This window comes from Barbatula barbatula (genome assembly GCF_947034865.1).
Source record: "Barbatula barbatula genome assembly, chromosome: 20".
Classification (NCBI taxonomy): Eukaryota; Metazoa; Chordata; class Actinopteri; order Cypriniformes; family Nemacheilidae; genus Barbatula; species Barbatula barbatula.
The window spans coordinates 6,733,421-6,752,918 of record NC_136783.1 but is presented as its reverse complement, the minus strand read 5'-3'; the positions used below and the strand labels follow the sequence as shown (position 1 = coordinate 6,752,918).

Sequence of the window (19,498 nt, the reverse complement as noted above, 5' to 3'; positions counted from 1 at the left end):
GCCACGTGAAAGACTGACAGCATGACAAGCATGACAACTGTGATAAAAATCCAGGTTATTTTTTTTAGCTTATCCTAAAAACATTTATATTGTTTTATTTCTTAAAAGTGAACATTCTTTGATTATTTGATCTCTTCTGTTATTTTGACCTGATTCTGAAACAAAACTGATAACTTTACCTAAACAATTGCCTATAAAATGTAAATTCTGAAAAACTGACAATAATAAGAAAATGTAAATGGTCTCCTAATTTCAATCCCCGAAACATTTGTAGCATGAAAAGAAAACATAATTTATTTTTTATAATTCTTTAGAGGACATCCCTAATATCTTCATAGAAATGTTATCAACTTCAGCTCGCTTTTTCAAACAAAATTGTTCCCAACAGTCACACGAACTTGAAATGGCTGGAAGGGCAAGGTCACTTCCCATTGGTTGCAAGTCTAACCCTGTGTTTTCCAGGGCAGCCGTTTTCCCCCTACTCAACCGCTGATAGGAAACTCAGATAATCCGCTCTGCTCAGCACAGACAAAAAGACTTTTCCTTCTCACCTCCCCATGACACATCAAAACATCTTTCCCCATCCTCCCTTCATACTTTCTTCGCTCTGCATTTTTCCTATCCTGCCCTGCTGCATTAACTATTCGCCCTCTACCTGTCAGAGCGGAGCGTGGAGGTGAGGCCAGGTGTGCCGTCCAGCGCACGTGATGAAGACTGAGGTCTGATAGACAGGAAGTGACCTCCTGTCACATCTGTTTCCTGTGTCACTCTTTATTGTTTCTGAATATTCATGACAGAAGAAGTAAAAAACAGTGCAATAAAAATGTCAAGAATTCAATAAGTCAAAGCTGGACGTAGATCACCCGAAAGCTGTTGATACCTCAGAGATCGCAGGGAGTGATTTTGAAAATGTGATGTTTTAGTTTGGAATGCAGTTATGGCGAGAGTGCGCTCGACATGCATTATTGAGTCTGGAGAGGGAAAGAGAATCTATGAGCTGGAGGTAGTTAAGAGGAATATCAGGAAACCCCCCCTCCTCCTGCTCACCCAGGACCACCCCTCCCGTCTCCCTCTTCCTGCCAAAACTCCGCACACTTCCTGTGCAGCTATTGGGATTCCCACCTGGGACATTCCAGCCGTGAAATGAGTCTGGCAATCTCCCTCTTTCATTTTGTTTTTGATTTACAAAATGTACACTCAATTATGGTTCTGTTTTCTAAGTGAAGCCTTCCCGTTTGTGGTCAGAGGCATTCCATGTTGGTCATTTTAATTCCTTCATGGGGATGTGCAGTAGTCACATGAACCACGAGAGGTCACTGTATCACAATGCAAAATCCTTTAGAGCCTGTAACGAGTTATATGGCGCGTCAGAGCTGTACACTCATCCCGTTCACTGCGTGCTACTTATATTTTTCTAACATAAACCGGCTGTCTTGCCGAGCCCTGATGATGTAGATAACCCCCCCCCCAAACAAAAGCCATTATCCTGATGAAATTAACTAAATGAAACGACAGACGAGCGAACGTTACATGCGCATGAATGTGCACGGACTCGCAGGAAGGGTGAAAATACCAGGTTCCATGACTTTGTGTTTGACCTTTTGGGGAAACGAGCTAATCCCGCGGTATAATGGACTCGGGTGCAGATATGGAAAACGGCTGCTCGGTTATCTGCGTTGCCGTGGAGACCATCGGAGAGCGCGCGAACGGTGAAGATGCCGTCTTATTAAAAGGGGAGTTTGTATATATTGGAAAAAGGCGCTTTTTGTCATAAGTGTCACTCACACGCGCAGCATTCCCCCCTTGGATTGTAAATCGAAACCTGTTTCTTTTTTTCTAAAATACAATTCAGTTCGAGCGCGGGCATTATTTTATTTTATGTATTCTTTTTTTTTTGCGCACAGATTGAGCCTTGTGGTAAAACGAGGCCGAAAATCGCACACAACATGTGATCTGCATTGAAAAGTCATTTAATAAAACGAAGTTCTGAAATTAAAGATCCCTGATTCAACAGAAAAACGATATGCTATTATATAGCCCTACTACTACTACTAATAATAATAATACATTGCTCAGTATATCTTTTAAACACTTTTTAATGCGTAATATGTCAGCGCGGGAAATATGTCATCATATTTCAAATTTGATTGAAATGTCTGTGATGCATTATGACGTAAACACTTTCAGGGCACAAGTTTTAATTCAGTTATCTTGTTTGCATTTTCGACATTAGCGATGAAAGGAGATCAGCGCTGTTTTGAAGCCTAATGGACGGGTTGATATTCAATTAGGCCACTGAACACTAAATAGTTACGGTTACTCTAATGTATAATGGCCTACTGATGTGAGGTATATTTCAACTGAAGCAATCGTGATTTAACGCAAGGACTGGGCTATTATATTATATATTTCAAAAAGAAACAATGCAAAAATCTATATTTTCTTATACAACTTTCAGTAAGGTCTATTTTGATTATATATTCACGTAATTTGAGAAAAAACGTCTTTCTTACTGTTTTAGTTGTATTTGCCTATAAACGGTTTTGCGTTTTCAACCTTTCAATTCATTGATAACGGCGCTGATTTTATTTCCCATTATAAGACGTGCCGAAAAAATGGGTGACGATGCTGCTGATAAAGAAGGCAAAACAAGTGTTTGGATGAAACGAGCTAATTTCACAACTAATTCAACACGTTACTGATCTAATGACAAGACAGAATAATCAAACAGATACCCATCAACAGTACAGCTACAATATGAATGATAATGGATGCATTGATATGTTAAGCGTGTGTACCCTGGTCAATCCAATAAACCCCAGCTAATATTGGCCCGTACACGTTAAATGTGTAAATATTTCTCCTTCGGGTAGCCTATCTGTCTCTATCACCCCGTGCGATCTTCCCCCTCAAATGATGCATTAGATGCATTGAATGTATTTGTTGTGGTGGATTGAAAAGCCGGCGATAATCTGGGGGAGAGAGATAAGGAACACCAATTTATTCAGCGCCACTTTGGACCCTGTTTCCAGCCTCGCTCGGTCCTGACACCTCCAGCGGTAAGCTGATAACGATTAGGCCATTTATTATCTTCACAAAGAACAAAGATTGCCTCACGCCGATGAAATATTACCCCCGGTAATAATCGGAAAGAGAGGGCTGGCATCTGATGCATGCATATATAAATAATAACTTCAAAAAAAGTAATAAAACGGTGAGAATAACGTGAGACACAATTTCAAATAGTAAAATATGGCATCATCAACCAATTTCAAAATAATAAGAATGAAAATGGAATAATGCATTTTACATTTTCAAAAACGAGTGTCTTACTGTCTTTATTATAGGGTTCCGCATTAATAACAAATTAAGATGCCGAGTCGGATTCAAGAACACGTTTGACTTCGACCCGAGTGAGAACTCAGACTTACAGACAGCTCTGCTGCGCCTTTGATGGACAACGTGAAATGGAAATGTCACCGTGTCTGCCACAGTGTGCACTGCTGGAAAGGAGGAGACGAGCTTAACAGTCGCCTTTATTAGTCTAAAGTGGGTTTTTTAATGCGCTGGAGATGCAAGCTCGAGACTGATAAACCCTTATCTCACCCGCATCATGAGTGAGCATCTTCTGCTGGTCCGATTGTAAAGCTCCTGTAAGCCCAGCACCTACTGCTCTTAACGCCTTAACATGACAATAGACGCCTCAATAAAAACATTAATAAATGATCACTGACGGTGATTTCAATAAAATACCACTTCTACTACTAATAATTATAATTACAATAATACAACTTTAGCTTATTTTTCTCATCAATAAAGTCGTAAAATTACACAAAAGAAAAAGACAATTGGTGCAAACTTTCCAGAGAGCGCAAATATACTATTATTGGCTATTATTTCCCTGTTTGTCCATAAGTTGTTTGACTCGGCACTAAAGTTACATGAAAGGGATGAGAACGATCATTGTCTTGGTGCAAATAAAACCTCCGAAGCACTCAAGGCCCAGATGACTTATTTCGTAGAGTCAGCGATTTCTTGTCAGTGGTTAAATACGATTAAGAAGGCTATGAAAGGATACGCGAACACAAGTACGTGTCTTGACTTTATCACACATTGATAGGACTGATAACTGATGCACTTAAAGACAAACTGATAGACATGGCGCACCATGAAACAATTATTAAACTAAAGTTTGAAGCATTTGCCGGAGACTCAGTCACTGAGTCAAACACTTATCCTTCTCCGGACAACGGGACAGCCAAGGATTTGTAGAATTTAGATTTTTATCATATTTCCTAATCCATGGCCAAACTATAGGCCTGCTATTTCAGCACTCCGCTAGATATCTCTGGCTGGTGTAAATCCGTCACTGCTCGTGGTCTCTTAAAAGAAAGCAAAACAATAGCGGGCATTGGACTTTGTTATTTTGATCATTCTATATAATGCAATTAATTCTGTCAGAGTTCACTTCTCTCGCACTCTCATTGTGCGCGTGCACTCTTGGGGGAATCCGGGTGCGAGAGGCTGGAGCTGCACCTGCCCTGCCTGAGCCGGCTGCACGCGAGCCCACGGTCTCGTGCCAAAGATTTACCAAGGCTTTGCATGTTTAAAAGTTGGTGTTATGTGTGAGAGAGTTAAAACTGCGTGGGTTAGGGGGAGGCAGGGTCGACTGCAATATTAAAGACAAGACCGGGCAGGAATAGAATTCATTAAGATGGGAAATCTAAAAGCGTATGACCCCAAGACTTATATTTAAAGTAAAACATTTACATATTCAAAAAACACGCATCCCCGGTGATCACGATCAAACTAGCATTGGTCGTACGCATCCGATATATTGTGTCTGGCTTTTAGAATTATTAACAATTAACAATAACAATTATTATTATTATTAGAAGAACACTTTTCTTATTGTATTATTATTATTATTGCTATTAGGCCTATTATTAACGATTATTAATCGTCTCAAATGATTGTTTAGGACGTTCAAATGTTTTGGGAACTGGCTTTACTTGTTCTTGTATCCCCTTTGACGACTGGGACTTGTTTCGTAATAATATAAGTGAGAACACCACACACTGCAGCTTCAGCACAGCTTTTAGCCATCAAAGCACGACCCGGAAGACCAGTTCGGCTGACGCACGACTACGTTGCAGCAGCCCTACTTTGTGCCTCAAGTTTCCCTGTTTCCAGAGAGAGAGAGAGAGAGAGAGACAGAGAGAGAGAGAGAGAGCGAGAGAGAGAGAACGAAGTATCAGACACCACTCCGCAAGTCACTGAAGACAGATGCTCAGCGAAAGCATACTGGTGAAGGGACGCTGACTGTCTGGAAAGGTTGGCATTGCCAGCTCGAGCGGATTTGGAGAGCAGGCGAGGACTGCGCCCTGAGCATCACGCTTCGCATAGCACAACGAATCACCTCTACTGTTGCCTCAAAGACGACACACGGACTTGGCTCCAGGACACTTTTCTCTGTGGTGCGAAATGTCAAGAAGAGAAAGCCCAATCATAAACGCTGGTAAGATGCGTTTTGTGTAGACAATCGCTCGACACAGCTAGTGTATAAATCGAGTAATGCGGGGAGATTATTCACGCGTTTTACTAAGGTATTTATTTTAGCCTGAAGTAGCATGATGGCATTTTAAGGAGGTCGTTTTGATTTGAATTTATTTTATCCTCTTCTGTTGATATTTAAAATGGTTTAAAAATAATCACCCAATAAAATATAACCAGGTATTATTAACCACGCATTATTGTTGCTATTTTTGGCTATTGCTACCAACAATTGATTATAATATTATTATTGATATTAGTGATATTTATATTGTTATTAATAATTCGTTATTGTTACTGTTATTTTATTGCAGTTGTTGCATTGCATCCGTTGTGTGACTAAATCTGCTTTATTCTTAATGTCACTACGGTATGGCAGTGGTTAATGAGATTTTAATACAAGTGCTTAAAACGTATTCACTCGTTTCTATTATTTAATTCGTATTTTTTGCATGATATTTATCATTATATAAATTGGTGTGTCAGATACTGTATGCCTTTTATCTTTGTAAAGTTTAATGCAAATCTAAGCGGAAAAAAATAAATTCATTGACGCAAACAGCATTAAAACTTATTAGTAAATCGCAAATTAAAAAAACAAATTAAACAATAATGTTTATGAAATATGCATTGTACTATATGGAATAATATAATTAAACGTGCAAATTTAGGTCTAGTTTAAGCAAATATTACAATCACAAAAGCGCGTTCTGAAAATGAGATTTCCATTCGTTTCCTTGTAGCATTTCTTGCATCTTTAAACAATCACGACATTTTCACTCACTATTGATTCTATATGCGAGGTGTGAGGTGAGCTGAGGAATTAGCTCTCTCTGTTATGCCCCAGGGAGTCCTGCAATAGCCCACCTGTACTGTTTATTTAAATCATTGACTCCAAGCGCTGTCAGCCACAAAAGGAGGGCGGACGCCCTGTCATCACCCTTCAGATTTATGACTGCCACGGAATCATTTTTCGACTCAACTAACGCCATCACCCAGAACAAGACTTTTACCGATTAGGTCAGCATGTAAAAAAATAAAGAACAAACATCGCTTGATGGCGAATAAGGCAAATTGTTGGTTGAAATACATGAAGATATGCATTTCGCTTTCCATTCGTGTTATTCGTGCTTCAGCAGAGGACCGGGGGCTTGTGACTTTGCCTGCCTGTGTCTGCCCCCGAGTGCCCTGTCACAATCTAATTACCCGTGAGTAAAGGACAATGCCGCTTCAGCTGGTCTGTGTCATTCCCTCTATATCCCAGCGCCTGCTTATCTTCACAAACCCTCTGCGCTGCTCTCTGCCCCTCCTGCCCTCTTTTAACCCCACGGAGGATGATAAATACCCAGCGAGGGAACGAATGGACAAACCCATTTCACGGCACCTGTTAATTAACGGAATGATTGCTTCCGTTTCCACCGACTTCAGCGATCGCACTCCATTATTTTTCTGATGCTATTAATTCGATGCTAAGTAATATGACATCACGACCGTGATGTCAGTGTCGTCGTCAGGTAGAGGAGTCATGGCGACCCGAGTTAGAGTCCTCAGCCGGGTGAAGTGACACCGCTGAGCCCCTATAAGGGCAGTCTGTTTTGTTTTAACATCGAAACCAACTGGATTACCACAGATACTTAGGTGAGGTATTCTCTAAAGATATTCAGCCCTGCAGGTGAGCTCAACCAAACAACCTTCATTAGCATTACTGGTGACGAGCTGGATCAGAGGAGCCAGCCAAACACACAATACAGCCTTCTCACCACAAAACCGCAAACGATCCTTTTTGGAGGAAATGCATTTTTTTATTAGATTCCACTTATATCTGATATTGCGCATTTACCTCGCGCGCAAATGCATGATTACGCATCAAAACCAAACGTCATATTAAACAACAATATTTAATGACTTCAAGCTGTCAGGGCTCATTTACGCTGAAGGTCGCCTGGTCAGATATTGCTACCCACCCAAAACAATATGGACAGCTGTATACAACAGTAGCTATGGTGGCAACAAAATCAACAATTTGTTGGCCTGAGTCGTTAAGCGTTCCCCATGCGTTTCAGCCATACTGGTACAACCTTGCAAAGTCGCCTATGGATTTTTTCTTTTCCTTTACCGAGATCCAGTGACGTCAAGTCACGGCGTCGGAGTGGCGGCCGGTAGGGGCTCCGAGCTCGCGCTCCAATTATTGCATGTCAATCATTATTGCTTCACTGGAGTGCACTCTGACTAAACCCCTCCTGTTTCAAATAATAAAAAAAAAAATTAACCAAATTATTATTATTTTTGTTGTTGTTATATAACTCAATCCGTATAGAGGGTATACCCCGGCCAAGTGTGATTCCTAAACCACAACCTGCTAAAGAGCCAGATCATCAGGACTGTCCCGTGGCTCTGAAAACAGTGCTCTCTTTGATTGATCCAACCAGACAAGCTGGTTAAATGAATAATTAATACACACAAAACGTTGCAACAAGCATAGGCTGTTGAGCTACCAAAGGTGACTAGCTGCAATCCAAGAGAGCATCTCTATGGAGCTTTAGGCCAAATAACGTATATAAGACCGTCTCACCCTACCATAATAATAACATAATAATAATCAGTACAAACGATTGATTGAAATGTCACAATTTAGGAACATTCCATTAAACAATTTGTTTCATGGCAACCTATGTGCAATTAAATCCGACATCATTTAAAACCAACCCTGAATGAGGGTCTTCGGCTGACCAACCTGAATCCACAGTTTACCTTAACGCTTATCAAGGTAATCGGCGGCGGTCAGTCTTTCTGCCTGCGGTGGGCAAGCCTGCATTCTTGTTTTGCCGAGAGATAATAGCGCGCAAGAATCAACCAAGCTGCCCTAATGGCCACCAATTGGCTCTGTTTGGACCTGCCCATGCGACCTGTCGGCACCACCGAGAGACAAGCCCGCTATTAATATGTAAAGCGACGTTTGATCGCTCGAAACAGAATACAAAGAATGTTTTCACAAGAAGAATGTGGTGACAACTAATTTAAAACAATTAGACGCGCAAGAACAATGGCCCCCAATTTAGAGACCATAAAATACTCCTCCCCAATTAATGCCAGAGGTGGAATTGAGTTTGTTTGCATTAGTTATATATTGCATGTGACACTTCACTGTAAAATGTTTTGTTGTTTTAAGTAAATGTTACTGGTCACGCAACACGTCGTTCTTATGCAGGCTACACCAATCACATTCTATTTCAAATCAATTATCATCATCAATCATTATCACAAGTATAACACATTAATTTAATACAAAAGAAGTCTGCTTCAACAGAACAACGTCTGGCATTTGTTCATTTTCACGACAAAAGCAAAGCACATAGGCTATATTATTTAATAACACACGTGTAAATCGTTCAGGCTCGTTCTAAATATAAACCTGTAGCCTCACATTATTAGTTTCAGGCTCTTTTGCTTTGAGCACACTATCGGACATCGACGTGAAGCTTTAAGAAAGGTAAAATATCTCAATAAATTGCTCCGCTGAATGATGAGTCTTTCAGCTCTCTGAACGTGACGCACTGTACGCCGACGGCCGCAGTGGCAAGCGTCAGGTCCGAGCCAATGGCAGTAAGCACGATCTGCTATTGGTTAACAGAGAGATCACCGCCAGCCCGTGACTCCGCCCATGCACGTTAGATATGGAATCTACTGGCGCCAGGTCCGACAGTACACAGGCACAATTCATTAATGAGACATCTCTTCTCTTCGCTTCAGACAGCCGCAGAGGTTCCGAGAGAGACTTTTAACAATCGAGCAGCCGACAATTCAAAGCAAATTACGAATGTCAACAGGATTAACATTCTTTGTAAAGGACTAACACGGCGTTAAATAAACACAGGATCGAAGTGCTGAAATGCTGCTTTGCGCTGTGAGTAGCTACTTCGCGATACTTCTTAGATGTCGCTTACGGTAACACGCAACTCATTTTACAGGTTGTAGATGAAATTTAGAGTTAAAAACCTTCCGAAAAAGTGCGGAGATTATTTTTACGAATTTACGATAATGTTCGCCATCATTCGTTAGATCTGCACTTTTCTACAGTAGCCTACGGTTGACACTCGAACTCATTCAATTGTTTTTCTCTTGCAGGTGATCCTGAGGATTGTTGAAAACCAGAGGATTGTTTAAAGCCAAGGACCTTTATTTCTCAAAAAATAAAGGCATGTGCAGAAAGTGAATCCGAAGCACATTTTTTTACTGTAGCCTAGGCTAACGACAGATATTTTAATATTTTACTGGACGGCTGTGTTGCTCCTGTCAGCGTCGTTTTCAGTAAGCAGACTTTTAGAAGAAGAGAAAAACTAAAAAACGGGCCCTTTAGAAATGGAGGTTGCGGCCGATCAGTCTCGGTGGATGGCCCATCATCATGCGGTACTCAATGGTCAGCACCCAGACTCCCATCACCACGGGCTTACACACAACTACATGGAGCCCATGGCGCCTCTTCTGCCACCGGACGAGGTGGATGTGTTCTTGAACCACTTGGACTCGCAGGGTAATCCCTACTACCCCAACTCACGAGCCAGGGTCTCCTACGGACAAGCGCACGGTACGATGATGCTTTGTGTCACATTGCTCTTGTATTAAGTACGAAATTAAATGTTATCAAAATGTTTTTAGATTAAAACAACACAATATAGCCCAATGTAATATAATGCAATAATCTGAATAATTTAATTTTGGTTTCACCTGGCAATGCTAATGTTATGCATTATATAGGCTAACGTTATAGGCTAAATTATATTAGTAAGTTTGTTGATCAAAACAAATTCCAATTTTATGTCAAGCTCGTAAAGTTAGTCGATTTCGTTTTTTTTTTTTAACTTTCACTATGTGGGACGAAACGCAGTGCGGCTTTTAAAGGCCCATGATTATTACGGGTCGATGCATGCAGGAAGAATATGAACGATATCTTTTTTTGTAAATAGACGCGTGTTGTTATTTAAAATGAGGTAGGCCTATGTATGTAACTAGCTTCTTTATTTATTTATGTCTGCTCGTCAACTATTAGCTGGGCAAATGAATGAGAAAAACTGTCTTTATGTTAGATATCCGATTTCTTCACTACTTTGCGAACTGTCATGTCTCCACGACGTATGTGTTGAAATGTAAAGATGAGAAGAAAAAGAAAATGTCCCGCGAATGACTTGAGGAAAGGGAAGTTCGTGTCAGGGAGAGAGAGAGCGAGAGAGAGAGATCAAGGCACTTCCCGGATGCCAAATCAAAACGAAAAAATCCTGATGAACTTCTTAGTTCAAGTGTCTTATTTGTGAGAAGAACAGACTTTACAACATTTATTCGTTTTACGTGCGTCGTGCGTCGGTTTTGTGGGCAAACTGTTTGAAGAGGGATCGCGTTTTTGTTTGAAAAAAAAAACACGTCGATAAGAAGGAAATTCGTTTTTTTGCTGGGATCATGAGATGAATCAGTAAAAGTGTTTTTTGTCTCTGTTGCGTAATTTTTATTTAGGATTCTTTCCGATCTCAATGTCGAGTTTATATTGTTCGGTAACCGAGTCAACAGGTGAGAATTAACATTTACAATAAAACAAACATTTTCTTGTTTTAATTATTAAAATGCGAATCGAAAGAAACGCATTTCCTCGATCATTTTCGTTGTGCATTGAGCTTTATGGTTGTTTCTGTTTTATTTTTCTCAGCTCGTCTCACGGGAAGTCAGGTCTGCCGACCACACCTCATACACAGCCCCGGTATTCCCTGGCTGGACAGCGGTAAAGCAGCGCTCTCTGCCGCCCACCATAACGCCTGGGCGGTGAGTCACTTCAGCAAGCCCGGCCTGCACCCCGCCAGCGCCGGTTACCCGTGCAGCAGCAGTTCCAACACGGCTCCCGTCTCTTCTCTCACGTCTGGGACCCACTCCAGTCCGCATCCCCTCTACAATTTCCCCCCCACCCCACCGAAAGACGTCTCCCCGGATCCCGGTCCCTCTTCCCCGACCTCCACCACGGCAAGAATGGACGAGAAGGAGTCCCTTAAGTACCAAGTGTCTATCGCTGATGGGATGAAAATGGAGGGATGTAGTCCACTTCGGGGCAGCCTGGCAATGAGCGCCCAGACACCGTCCACGCATCATCCCATCCCTACCTACCCGACATATTCTCTGCCCGCGCCACACGACTACGGCAGCGGTCTGTTTCACCCGGGAACTCTCCTCAGTGGATCAGCGTCCAGTTTCACACCCAGATGCAAAAGCAAGACACGATCGTGCTCAGGTGAGTTTCATTAGCTCATGGGTGTTTACCTGCAATTCAACCTCACACGAACAGCATTACATCAGTATAAAATATACAAGATACACTGGCTAATTTATAACGATTTTATATATTTTTTGTCTTCTCAAAGTGCTTAAACAAAACATTATATATAAAGTTATATTTAACTGCGTCTCCTTTTTCAATTTTCAGTAATACTTTTTATGTGGTTGCCTACATAAAACAATCCCATTTTATTTCCCTTAAAATATACAAAACAATAAAGTAAAAAGGCCTAAGCAGATCTACTGATGGTCTATGACACCGATTTAGTTAAATAAATATCAACATAATTAAAAGTATATGTAGCCTAAATAGAAATATAGGCTGCGTACATATAGGTCTATATATTACAGCATCAGTGGTGTTTAAATGAAAATTATCCGACTAAAAATGAAGAAACATTTTAAAATGTGAAAGCGAGTTTTTAATCGCGATACGCTTTGATATCTAGAAAATAATGATATCTTAATACATCACAAAGGATTAGAAAATGTTTGACTTTTTTTTAGATTTAAGCATGATTGATTTTACAATTGTGGTTATTTGATAGTTTTTAGTTGAGGCTCTACACTTCTTGCCGTGTTTTTCTTTAAATTGAGCCTTTATCACGCTTTAAGCCGAGGAGTCACGACGCGCTGGCTCCAGTCATATCCTGTATACCTTTAGCTGAACAAATCACGACACACACCCCCCTCCGCCCTCCCACGACCCCAATACTAACAAAACCCTGGCGGGACAGGCCTTCACAGGCGACAAGACCCTGCTGTTTGTGTTCTTATTTATGCACGACTTTGACTTGTTCCACTGATCAACGCGACGATAAAGAAATATTTTTGCTGCCGCCACATTTATTTAGTAAACCTCTGAATTTACACAATTATGTTTTTCTTGTGCGGGAAATATACGTTGTCCACGTAATGTTAAGCATGCATTGGCAGTGTGCTTTGGAAAATGCCAAGACGGTTGATTTGCATGGCGAATTATTCTGGATTTTTGCCCAGAGTTTTAAATACATAAACTTGTCTAGTAATCTAAAAACGGTTTTGTGTTTCTTTTACTCAAGTCACATATTTTCAGATTTGACTAAATAAACTTGAAACAAGGTCATTAAACTATGGTCATTTTATAAATTTGAGATAGACCCTTTTCACTATACACTAGGATTGAATATAATCCGAACATGAGTTTCAGAAGTGTTAAATGGGGTTCTAAAACGAGTCCATATTACACACTTTTAATGTAGATTCACTTTTGTTTACGCTAACCATTAATGCCACACCTTGAGTTTGTGTCACAGGCCATTTTCACCTAACACTCCCAAAACCAAGTTTCAGTACATTGAGAATGCGAATGATTCCTCTATCCACAACGTCCCTGAACAAGAGAAGCAACTAAAAATGACTGGATTACAACACATCACATACACATAAAAGGCCGCTCATTGTCCAGGGCTGATTCCATTCTCTGGTCAGGGTGGGACAGCGACTGTCTTACATTATAATGTGAATAACATTGAGATGCTCAGGGGACAGACAGAAGAGCACATGAATTAAAGAACTGGGTTAAGGTACTTCAGAGTATAGGACAAGCCTGGACATCAAGGTTGATGGTTCAAAATCATAGATAGTCAAGGTGTAGCCTCAAAACAGAGCAAAATGTTTGGGTGACAAACCTTCATGTCTTGAACAAATTTAAAAGGTTTCATCCACAAGTTTATAAATTGCATGGGAAATTATGTAATTCTGTTTTTTTTAACCGTTTTGAACCTGGCATCTCACATTGTGAGATTCCAGCACCATGACTGCCAAGCTACTCGTTGGTTCATTAACTCAGGAGTTTGCTTTTCACTGTGACCCTGTGTTCCTGTATCGTGCACGGAGTGTGAACCTCTTAATTATATAAATTTCCCTTTGCTTTTCCTCCACTTGAATTCTGCACAGAGGGGCGCGAGTGCGTGAACTGCGGAGCCACCTCCACCCCGCTGTGGCGGCGGGACGGGACGGGCCACTACCTCTGCAACGCGTGCGGCCTGTACCACAAGATGAACGGCCAGAACAGACCCCTTATCAAGCCCAAGCGCAGACTGGTGAGTAGACAGACCTCTGCAATTCCTTCTGTTTCACCTACACGTGAGAACGAGGACTAAATGGGAGCTCGGAGCAGAGAGGCCGAACACAATTCCAGGAAAGTTATATTTTCCCTATATTCTTCCTGGAATTGTTTGTGGCCCACCCCCCCTGGTGATCCCCTACTCTGCCTGTTACAATACAGCTACTATTGCCATTGTTACCGCTATCATTATTGCTTCTAGTTCTGATACTGTCACTGATACCAATGCCAACGTCGGTGTAATTATCACCACTCCACACTGATAGAGAAACACCACGCTGCCCGAACCCATCTGTTTAGATCTTGCCGTTTGATCTGGCCGTCATTTTTTTTCCAAGGGGTGTTTGGACTCCCACATGTCATTGGTTTGCTTTGTGGAGCTCGGTTATGAATCTGGCTCCATTTTAGATTGTCATTTCATCTCGATAAGATGCGATATTTAAACGTCTTTTGTCGGTTTGATTTTGTTTTTGTTTTAATTAGCTTTATCTAAGCTTTTATTTGTATTGCGATGATTGCTAAAAAAGCACAACGACGTTTCAAATTCTAGTGTTTGTTTTGTTTGATGTTTTTCCTATTGAGAACTCAGAAACTTAGACGTGTGAAAAGTCAAACTTTTTACATTTTCTTAATTAATGTCTAATTTGTATGTGGTTCATAGACAGCCCGTCCAGCGTGCATTTATTTAAATATAACCCTGTTATCTTTTCATAATACGATGCTGTGTCCCAGGGCTATAGGGAATGGATTGTGTATCTCATGGAGCATTTCTTCAGCGTTGAGATTACATAAAAACAGCTGACTTTTCAAATAACAGACGCAGGATATTTTTCCACATTTTTCCTCTGACATGATCTTATTTGATCTTTTAGTGGATGAAATTCTATATCTCTAGCTCTGTCTCTTTCGCTCTGTTATTGAGTCATTCCTCCCAGTCTTTTAAAATGTGATGTAATATTATCATATAGATTAGTCTGGAGACACAACAGGCCATTTAATTGAGTGGGACTGTCTTTTCACCCATGTGTCATAATTTAATTTTCTCTTGGTTAAGTGACCATCAGAGTGTAAATATGACCCTCTCAAAGGGAAGCTTATTTTCAGTGTGGAAATAGAGACATACGCAGCATGTCAACCATGAGCGTTATAGCCAACATAATTACAAAGTGACTTTCACAAGGAATTAAAATACAGAGAGTTAGATGGTAATTTCCAATTATGGAGATTTCTTTCTTTCTTTCTTTCTTTCTTTCTTTCTTTCTTTCTTTCTTTCTTTCTTTCTTTCTTTCTTTCTTTCTTTCTTTCTTTCTTTCTTTCTTTCTTTCTTTCTTTCTTTCTTTCTTTCTTTCTTTCTTTCTTTCTTGTGTTCTCGTGGTGAAAAAAGGCCACAGGGTTTTCCATGGAGTCAGTGTGCTGGCCCATGCTTTTGCATTTTGGACTGAAGTGTTTTCAGAGCCCTGTTCAAAGGCCATCCAGTTGTTTCCTATCCGGATATCTGCCCGGGCCCGATAAGGAAGCCAGGCTCCCGGGTGTTTCCGTCTTCAACAAACCCGGCTGAATTTTCTCTGGCCCGGCAGGCCCGAATGACATCTACTGTAAAGCGATTATCAGAGCGCTATGTGTGAAGGGGCTGGGGCAGGGATTGGAAAATAAATGGATTTATACTCTTTGCTCTCTTGTTTGTCATGCTCGACTGGCACCGAGCAGAAGTATCGGAATGCGCGCGTTTTCGTTGTCGTCGATGATTTTATTTTTTATTCAGCGCTCAGTGCATTTGCTGTATGCGTTGGGCTGCGGGGGAATCGCGTTGAACACGCCGATAAATGTTTCTCATTATGTGTGAAAAATTGATCCGTAATGGACAAAAAGAGAACAGAGGATTGATGACCCGGCTTTGCAGTCCCTCCGCCCACCACGGCGTTTGATGCCCGGCATCTGTATCCAAACGTTATAATTGAATGCTCTGTCTAATATATTTGCAAAACTATAAATCGAATTTTTTTTGGGATACAGCTCGGAAACAACTCGTTGTTTTGATGAAGCCACAAATTGAAAAATTTCATTCGCATTGTTCAAACGCACACAGCATATATTTCATTAGCTCACACATGGAGGCAACTCCCTGTAAAAGATTTCATATGTCCGGGACGCTTTTACTTTAATGTTATTTAGGGGTAGTTTTGAAATGCTGTCCGGTGCAGAGTACACATAGCAGCATTGAGTCATAATATCAGTCACACCATCAGATTCTTATCGTAAATGCGTTTGCTCCAACCCAAAGCTGTAATGCACGGCGTGGAGACAGAATGAAGGTTACGCGTTCCACAATAATATCCCCCACACAAAAATACGCTTTTAAACGTATAAAAGAAAACCATGTTCACGAATCATGTGCAATTCCAATAAACGATGTTTTAATTTGGTACACATGATTAATATTCTGTCTTTCTTGTCTTCACAGTCTGCTGCGAGACGGGCCGGCACCTGCTGCGCGAACTGCCAGACGACCACGACCACTCTCTGGCGGCGCAACGGGAACGGCGACCCGGTGTGCAACGCCTGCGGGCTCTACTACAAACTCCACAACGTGAGTATTAACAACCGCAAACACTGAAAGTGACAGCGAAGTGGTCAAGTGGGCGGACAGCTTGTATCGATCTAAGAGAGGGAAGAGAGAGGCCGGGGACGCAAAGCCGGCTCTCCCTGTCAGGCAGAGCCCGTTGACCGTTTTTCTCTTTAGATTAATCCAGCTTTGTTTCAGAGGAGGGCGTTTTAGGGCGTTATTCCCAGGAGGGTCGGCGGGGCGGGAATGCTATTCATGATACGGCGTCAGTTATATAAATTCAGAATTGTCTGAAACTAGGCTTTTAATGTTAAGCTTGGCGGCGAGGTCTTTTGCCGACAAATAAATACATTTCACCTTAATGAAACGAGCGAAACAAAGGAGAAAAGAGAAAGAGTGACAGCTGAGCTGGTTTGCGTTTAGCCATAAATAAATAATACAGTCTACATTAGACTACACGCACTTTATTTTGTTGTCTATCAACGTTTCCAATAAATATATAGCGATATATAGTTAAACAACTATTACATAAACAAAACGAATTTATAATGGTAATTGTATTGGTATTAAGGGATCTCTGTGGGTCATATTTAAATCAGAAAATACTACATACATTTTGATGGTTCTTAACAGCAAAATGACGATGATTCATAATGTTATTTTAATAGAATAATTTAATATGTGTATAGGATTAATTTCTTCAGAGTTTGCAGCATAAAAACCCAAAAAACAAAGTAACTTCTAAAGTGTAAATCAACTGGAATTATTCAAATCAAAACATTATTTATTTGGATAAAATCAAAACCTTTTGACACATATGTCATCTGAAGGTTCAGATCAAGTAGAAACGTCTTCATTTTGGCGTGAAAGACCTGGTAATCTGTTGACGTTGTCCTCCTCATTAATTTAAATTCTTGTCCCCTTTCTTTGTAGGTCAACAGGCCACTGACCATGAAAAAAGAGGGCATCCAAACACGCAACCGCAAGATGTCAAGCAAGTCCAAGAGGAGTAAGCGATCCGGAGACGGTTTCGAGGAGCTCTGCAGGACAAGCATGCAGGACAAGACCTCTCCGTTTGGCAGCGCCAGCGCTCTGGCAAGCCACATGCCACACATGGGCCACCTGCCACCTTTCAGCCACTCCGGACACATGCTTCCCACGCCGACTCCCATCCACCCGTCGTTCAGCCACCCGCACCATCATACCAACCGGTCTCCCGCATGGGCCGAACCTCACTGAAGTTCCACCTTCACGTGCATTCCCTCAGCAGAGGCCTCCGCCGCGGCGAACATCTCCATGTACCCCCTCCCTTCAACATCTTCCACAGGCGAGGGGGTTCATGTTGGTTCGTTTCTGGAAGGACTGTGATGACATTGACGACCATGTCGACTTGTATAGAAGACGGTTTGTAAGCACCTTTCCTTCTTCAGGCTCACTGGACGCTGAGAACACTCACAGAGCAGAGGGAGAGAGAAAGAGCTTTCTTTGCTTTCAGCTTCTCATTTTACTGAGTCACTTTGGTACTGTCCTGAAAAAGAGAATGTGTCTGCAGAATCACTGTGTGGCAGTTTCATTGAAGACAGCCGCCTCAGAACTACATTTGGCTCTCTTGCAAAGGACTCACATTGACTCTAAACATAAGAGAGAGAGGGAGGAGAGGGAAGGGAGAGAGGGACCACTAACTCTATCCCCCTAACATGCTGGAATACGTGATTCCCTCTGAGCGGACTCTACGGATACGACATACACAAAGAAATGTTTATAAAGGTTAATTGTTATTATCGTTATTGTTATAATTGTTATTATGATAATTTATTTTCACTCTTAATCTCTTATTTGGCTTTCCTCAGAACACATTGTTATATTATAAATATTATTTGATTGGTATTGATGAAAAAACACTGACCTATCCTAGCCAAGGCCATGTTGCCGAGCTGTACGGTTTTATCATTTTCCATTACACAAATAAAGGAAATAAAGTTTTAATACTTCGTCATATATATTTGAGTCCTTGTGTTAACCTTGTGTGCATTTACAAGATGTGCTTTCCTGTGGCTCAATGGTTAGAGCATGATGCTAGCAACACCAAGGTCACGGGTTTGATCCCAGAGGATTGCACATAGTCAGAAACAAATGCAATATAATACAATGCTATGCAAGTTGCTTTGGATAAAAGCATCTGCCAAATGCATAAATGTAAATGTAAATGTACAGTCGCTCCTCACTTAAATGGAGACTTCTCTGTGGCCACAGACTGGTTTGATCATATATGTTCACGACTCCGGGGCATCGTGTTTCCCCGCAGTTACTGTAGTTTAATATGAGGAAAAACACACAAATGCCAAAACATGGACGAGATGGAACAGGAACACAACCAAGCGCTCAGATACGCTGCTGTTCCATATACTAAGTGTCAAATGAAATTTCATTTCACCTAGACGTCGCTGAGCTCTCGAATGTAAGCGATATCAGATGCACACACTAAGTGCCCGCGGTGAAGTATGGCTGGGGTCCCTATTTTCTACAACTCAAAATGGGTAGAGATGAGAATTTGTGCCATACAATGCACTCAAACCTGCTTTAGTTTGACTCAGACAACAGGTACTGAACACAGGCTCCACCAAATAGGATATATTTTAAATTAACGGGGACGTGTCCTCGACTTCAACCCCCCAACCCACTTTTTGCTTGTCTTTGTGGAGCCAAAAGAAAAGTAAGCAACAGTCTGGTGCGAGAGAGAGAGACATAGAGAGAGAAAAGAGAGCGAGAGAGAGAGAGGGACAAGAGGAAGGAAAGGCAATCAGTCCAGTCCATGAACAAACACGTGGGGGGCAGTTTGGAACCTTCTCCCACAGATGTGCTCGCAGCTGAGGCTTGCAGGAAACAGCTCTTAACCCGGTCTCATTTTCAAGCTATTTAACCCTGCGCAGAGACTGAGGAAAACATCAGCCTGGCCAACAGTT

At 41.4% G+C, this 19,498-nt stretch overlaps 1 protein-coding gene across 3 annotated transcripts; it reads left to right on the top strand.

Annotated features, from left to right (window-relative positions):
• Positions 1–5,088: 5,088 nt before the first annotated feature.
• On the top strand, positions 5,089–18,534 carry gata2a (GATA binding protein 2a). 3 transcript variants are annotated; one of them, XM_079482700.1, is made up of 7 exons: positions 9,255–9,457; positions 9,679–10,138; positions 11,059–11,112; positions 11,249–11,821; positions 13,804–13,949; positions 16,434–16,559; positions 17,469–18,534. In XM_079482700.1, exons 2-7 carry the CDS (start codon positions 9,913–9,915, stop codon positions 17,772–17,774), a joined length of 1,431 nt encoding a protein of 476 aa, XP_079338826.1. In that variant the 5' UTR covers positions 9,255–9,457; positions 9,679–9,912; the 3' UTR covers positions 17,775–18,534. The 3 variants fall into 3 exon arrangements, with proteins under 3 accessions (XP_079338827.1, XP_079338828.1, XP_079338826.1); XM_079482701.1 differs by lacking the exons at positions 9,255–9,457; positions 11,059–11,112 and adding an exon at positions 5,089–5,518; XM_079482702.1 differs by lacking the exon at positions 11,059–11,112 and having other exon boundaries at positions 9,252–9,457.
• Positions 18,535–19,498: the final 964 nt, after the last annotated feature.

Excerpts from the sequence above, each read along its gene's own strand:
- gata2a (XM_079482700.1), top strand. The coding sequence starts at position 9,913 with ATGGAGGTTGCGGCCGATCAGTCTCGGTGGATGGCCCATCATCATGCG. Across the intron at positions 11,113-11,248 it reads TTCGGTAACCGAGTCAACAG|CTCGTCTCACGGGAAGTCAG; the intron begins GTGAGAATTAAC and ends TATTTTTCTCAG. Across the intron at positions 16,560-17,468 it reads TCTACTACAAACTCCACAAC|GTCAACAGGCCACTGACCAT; the intron begins GTGAGTATTAAC and ends CTTTCTTTGTAG.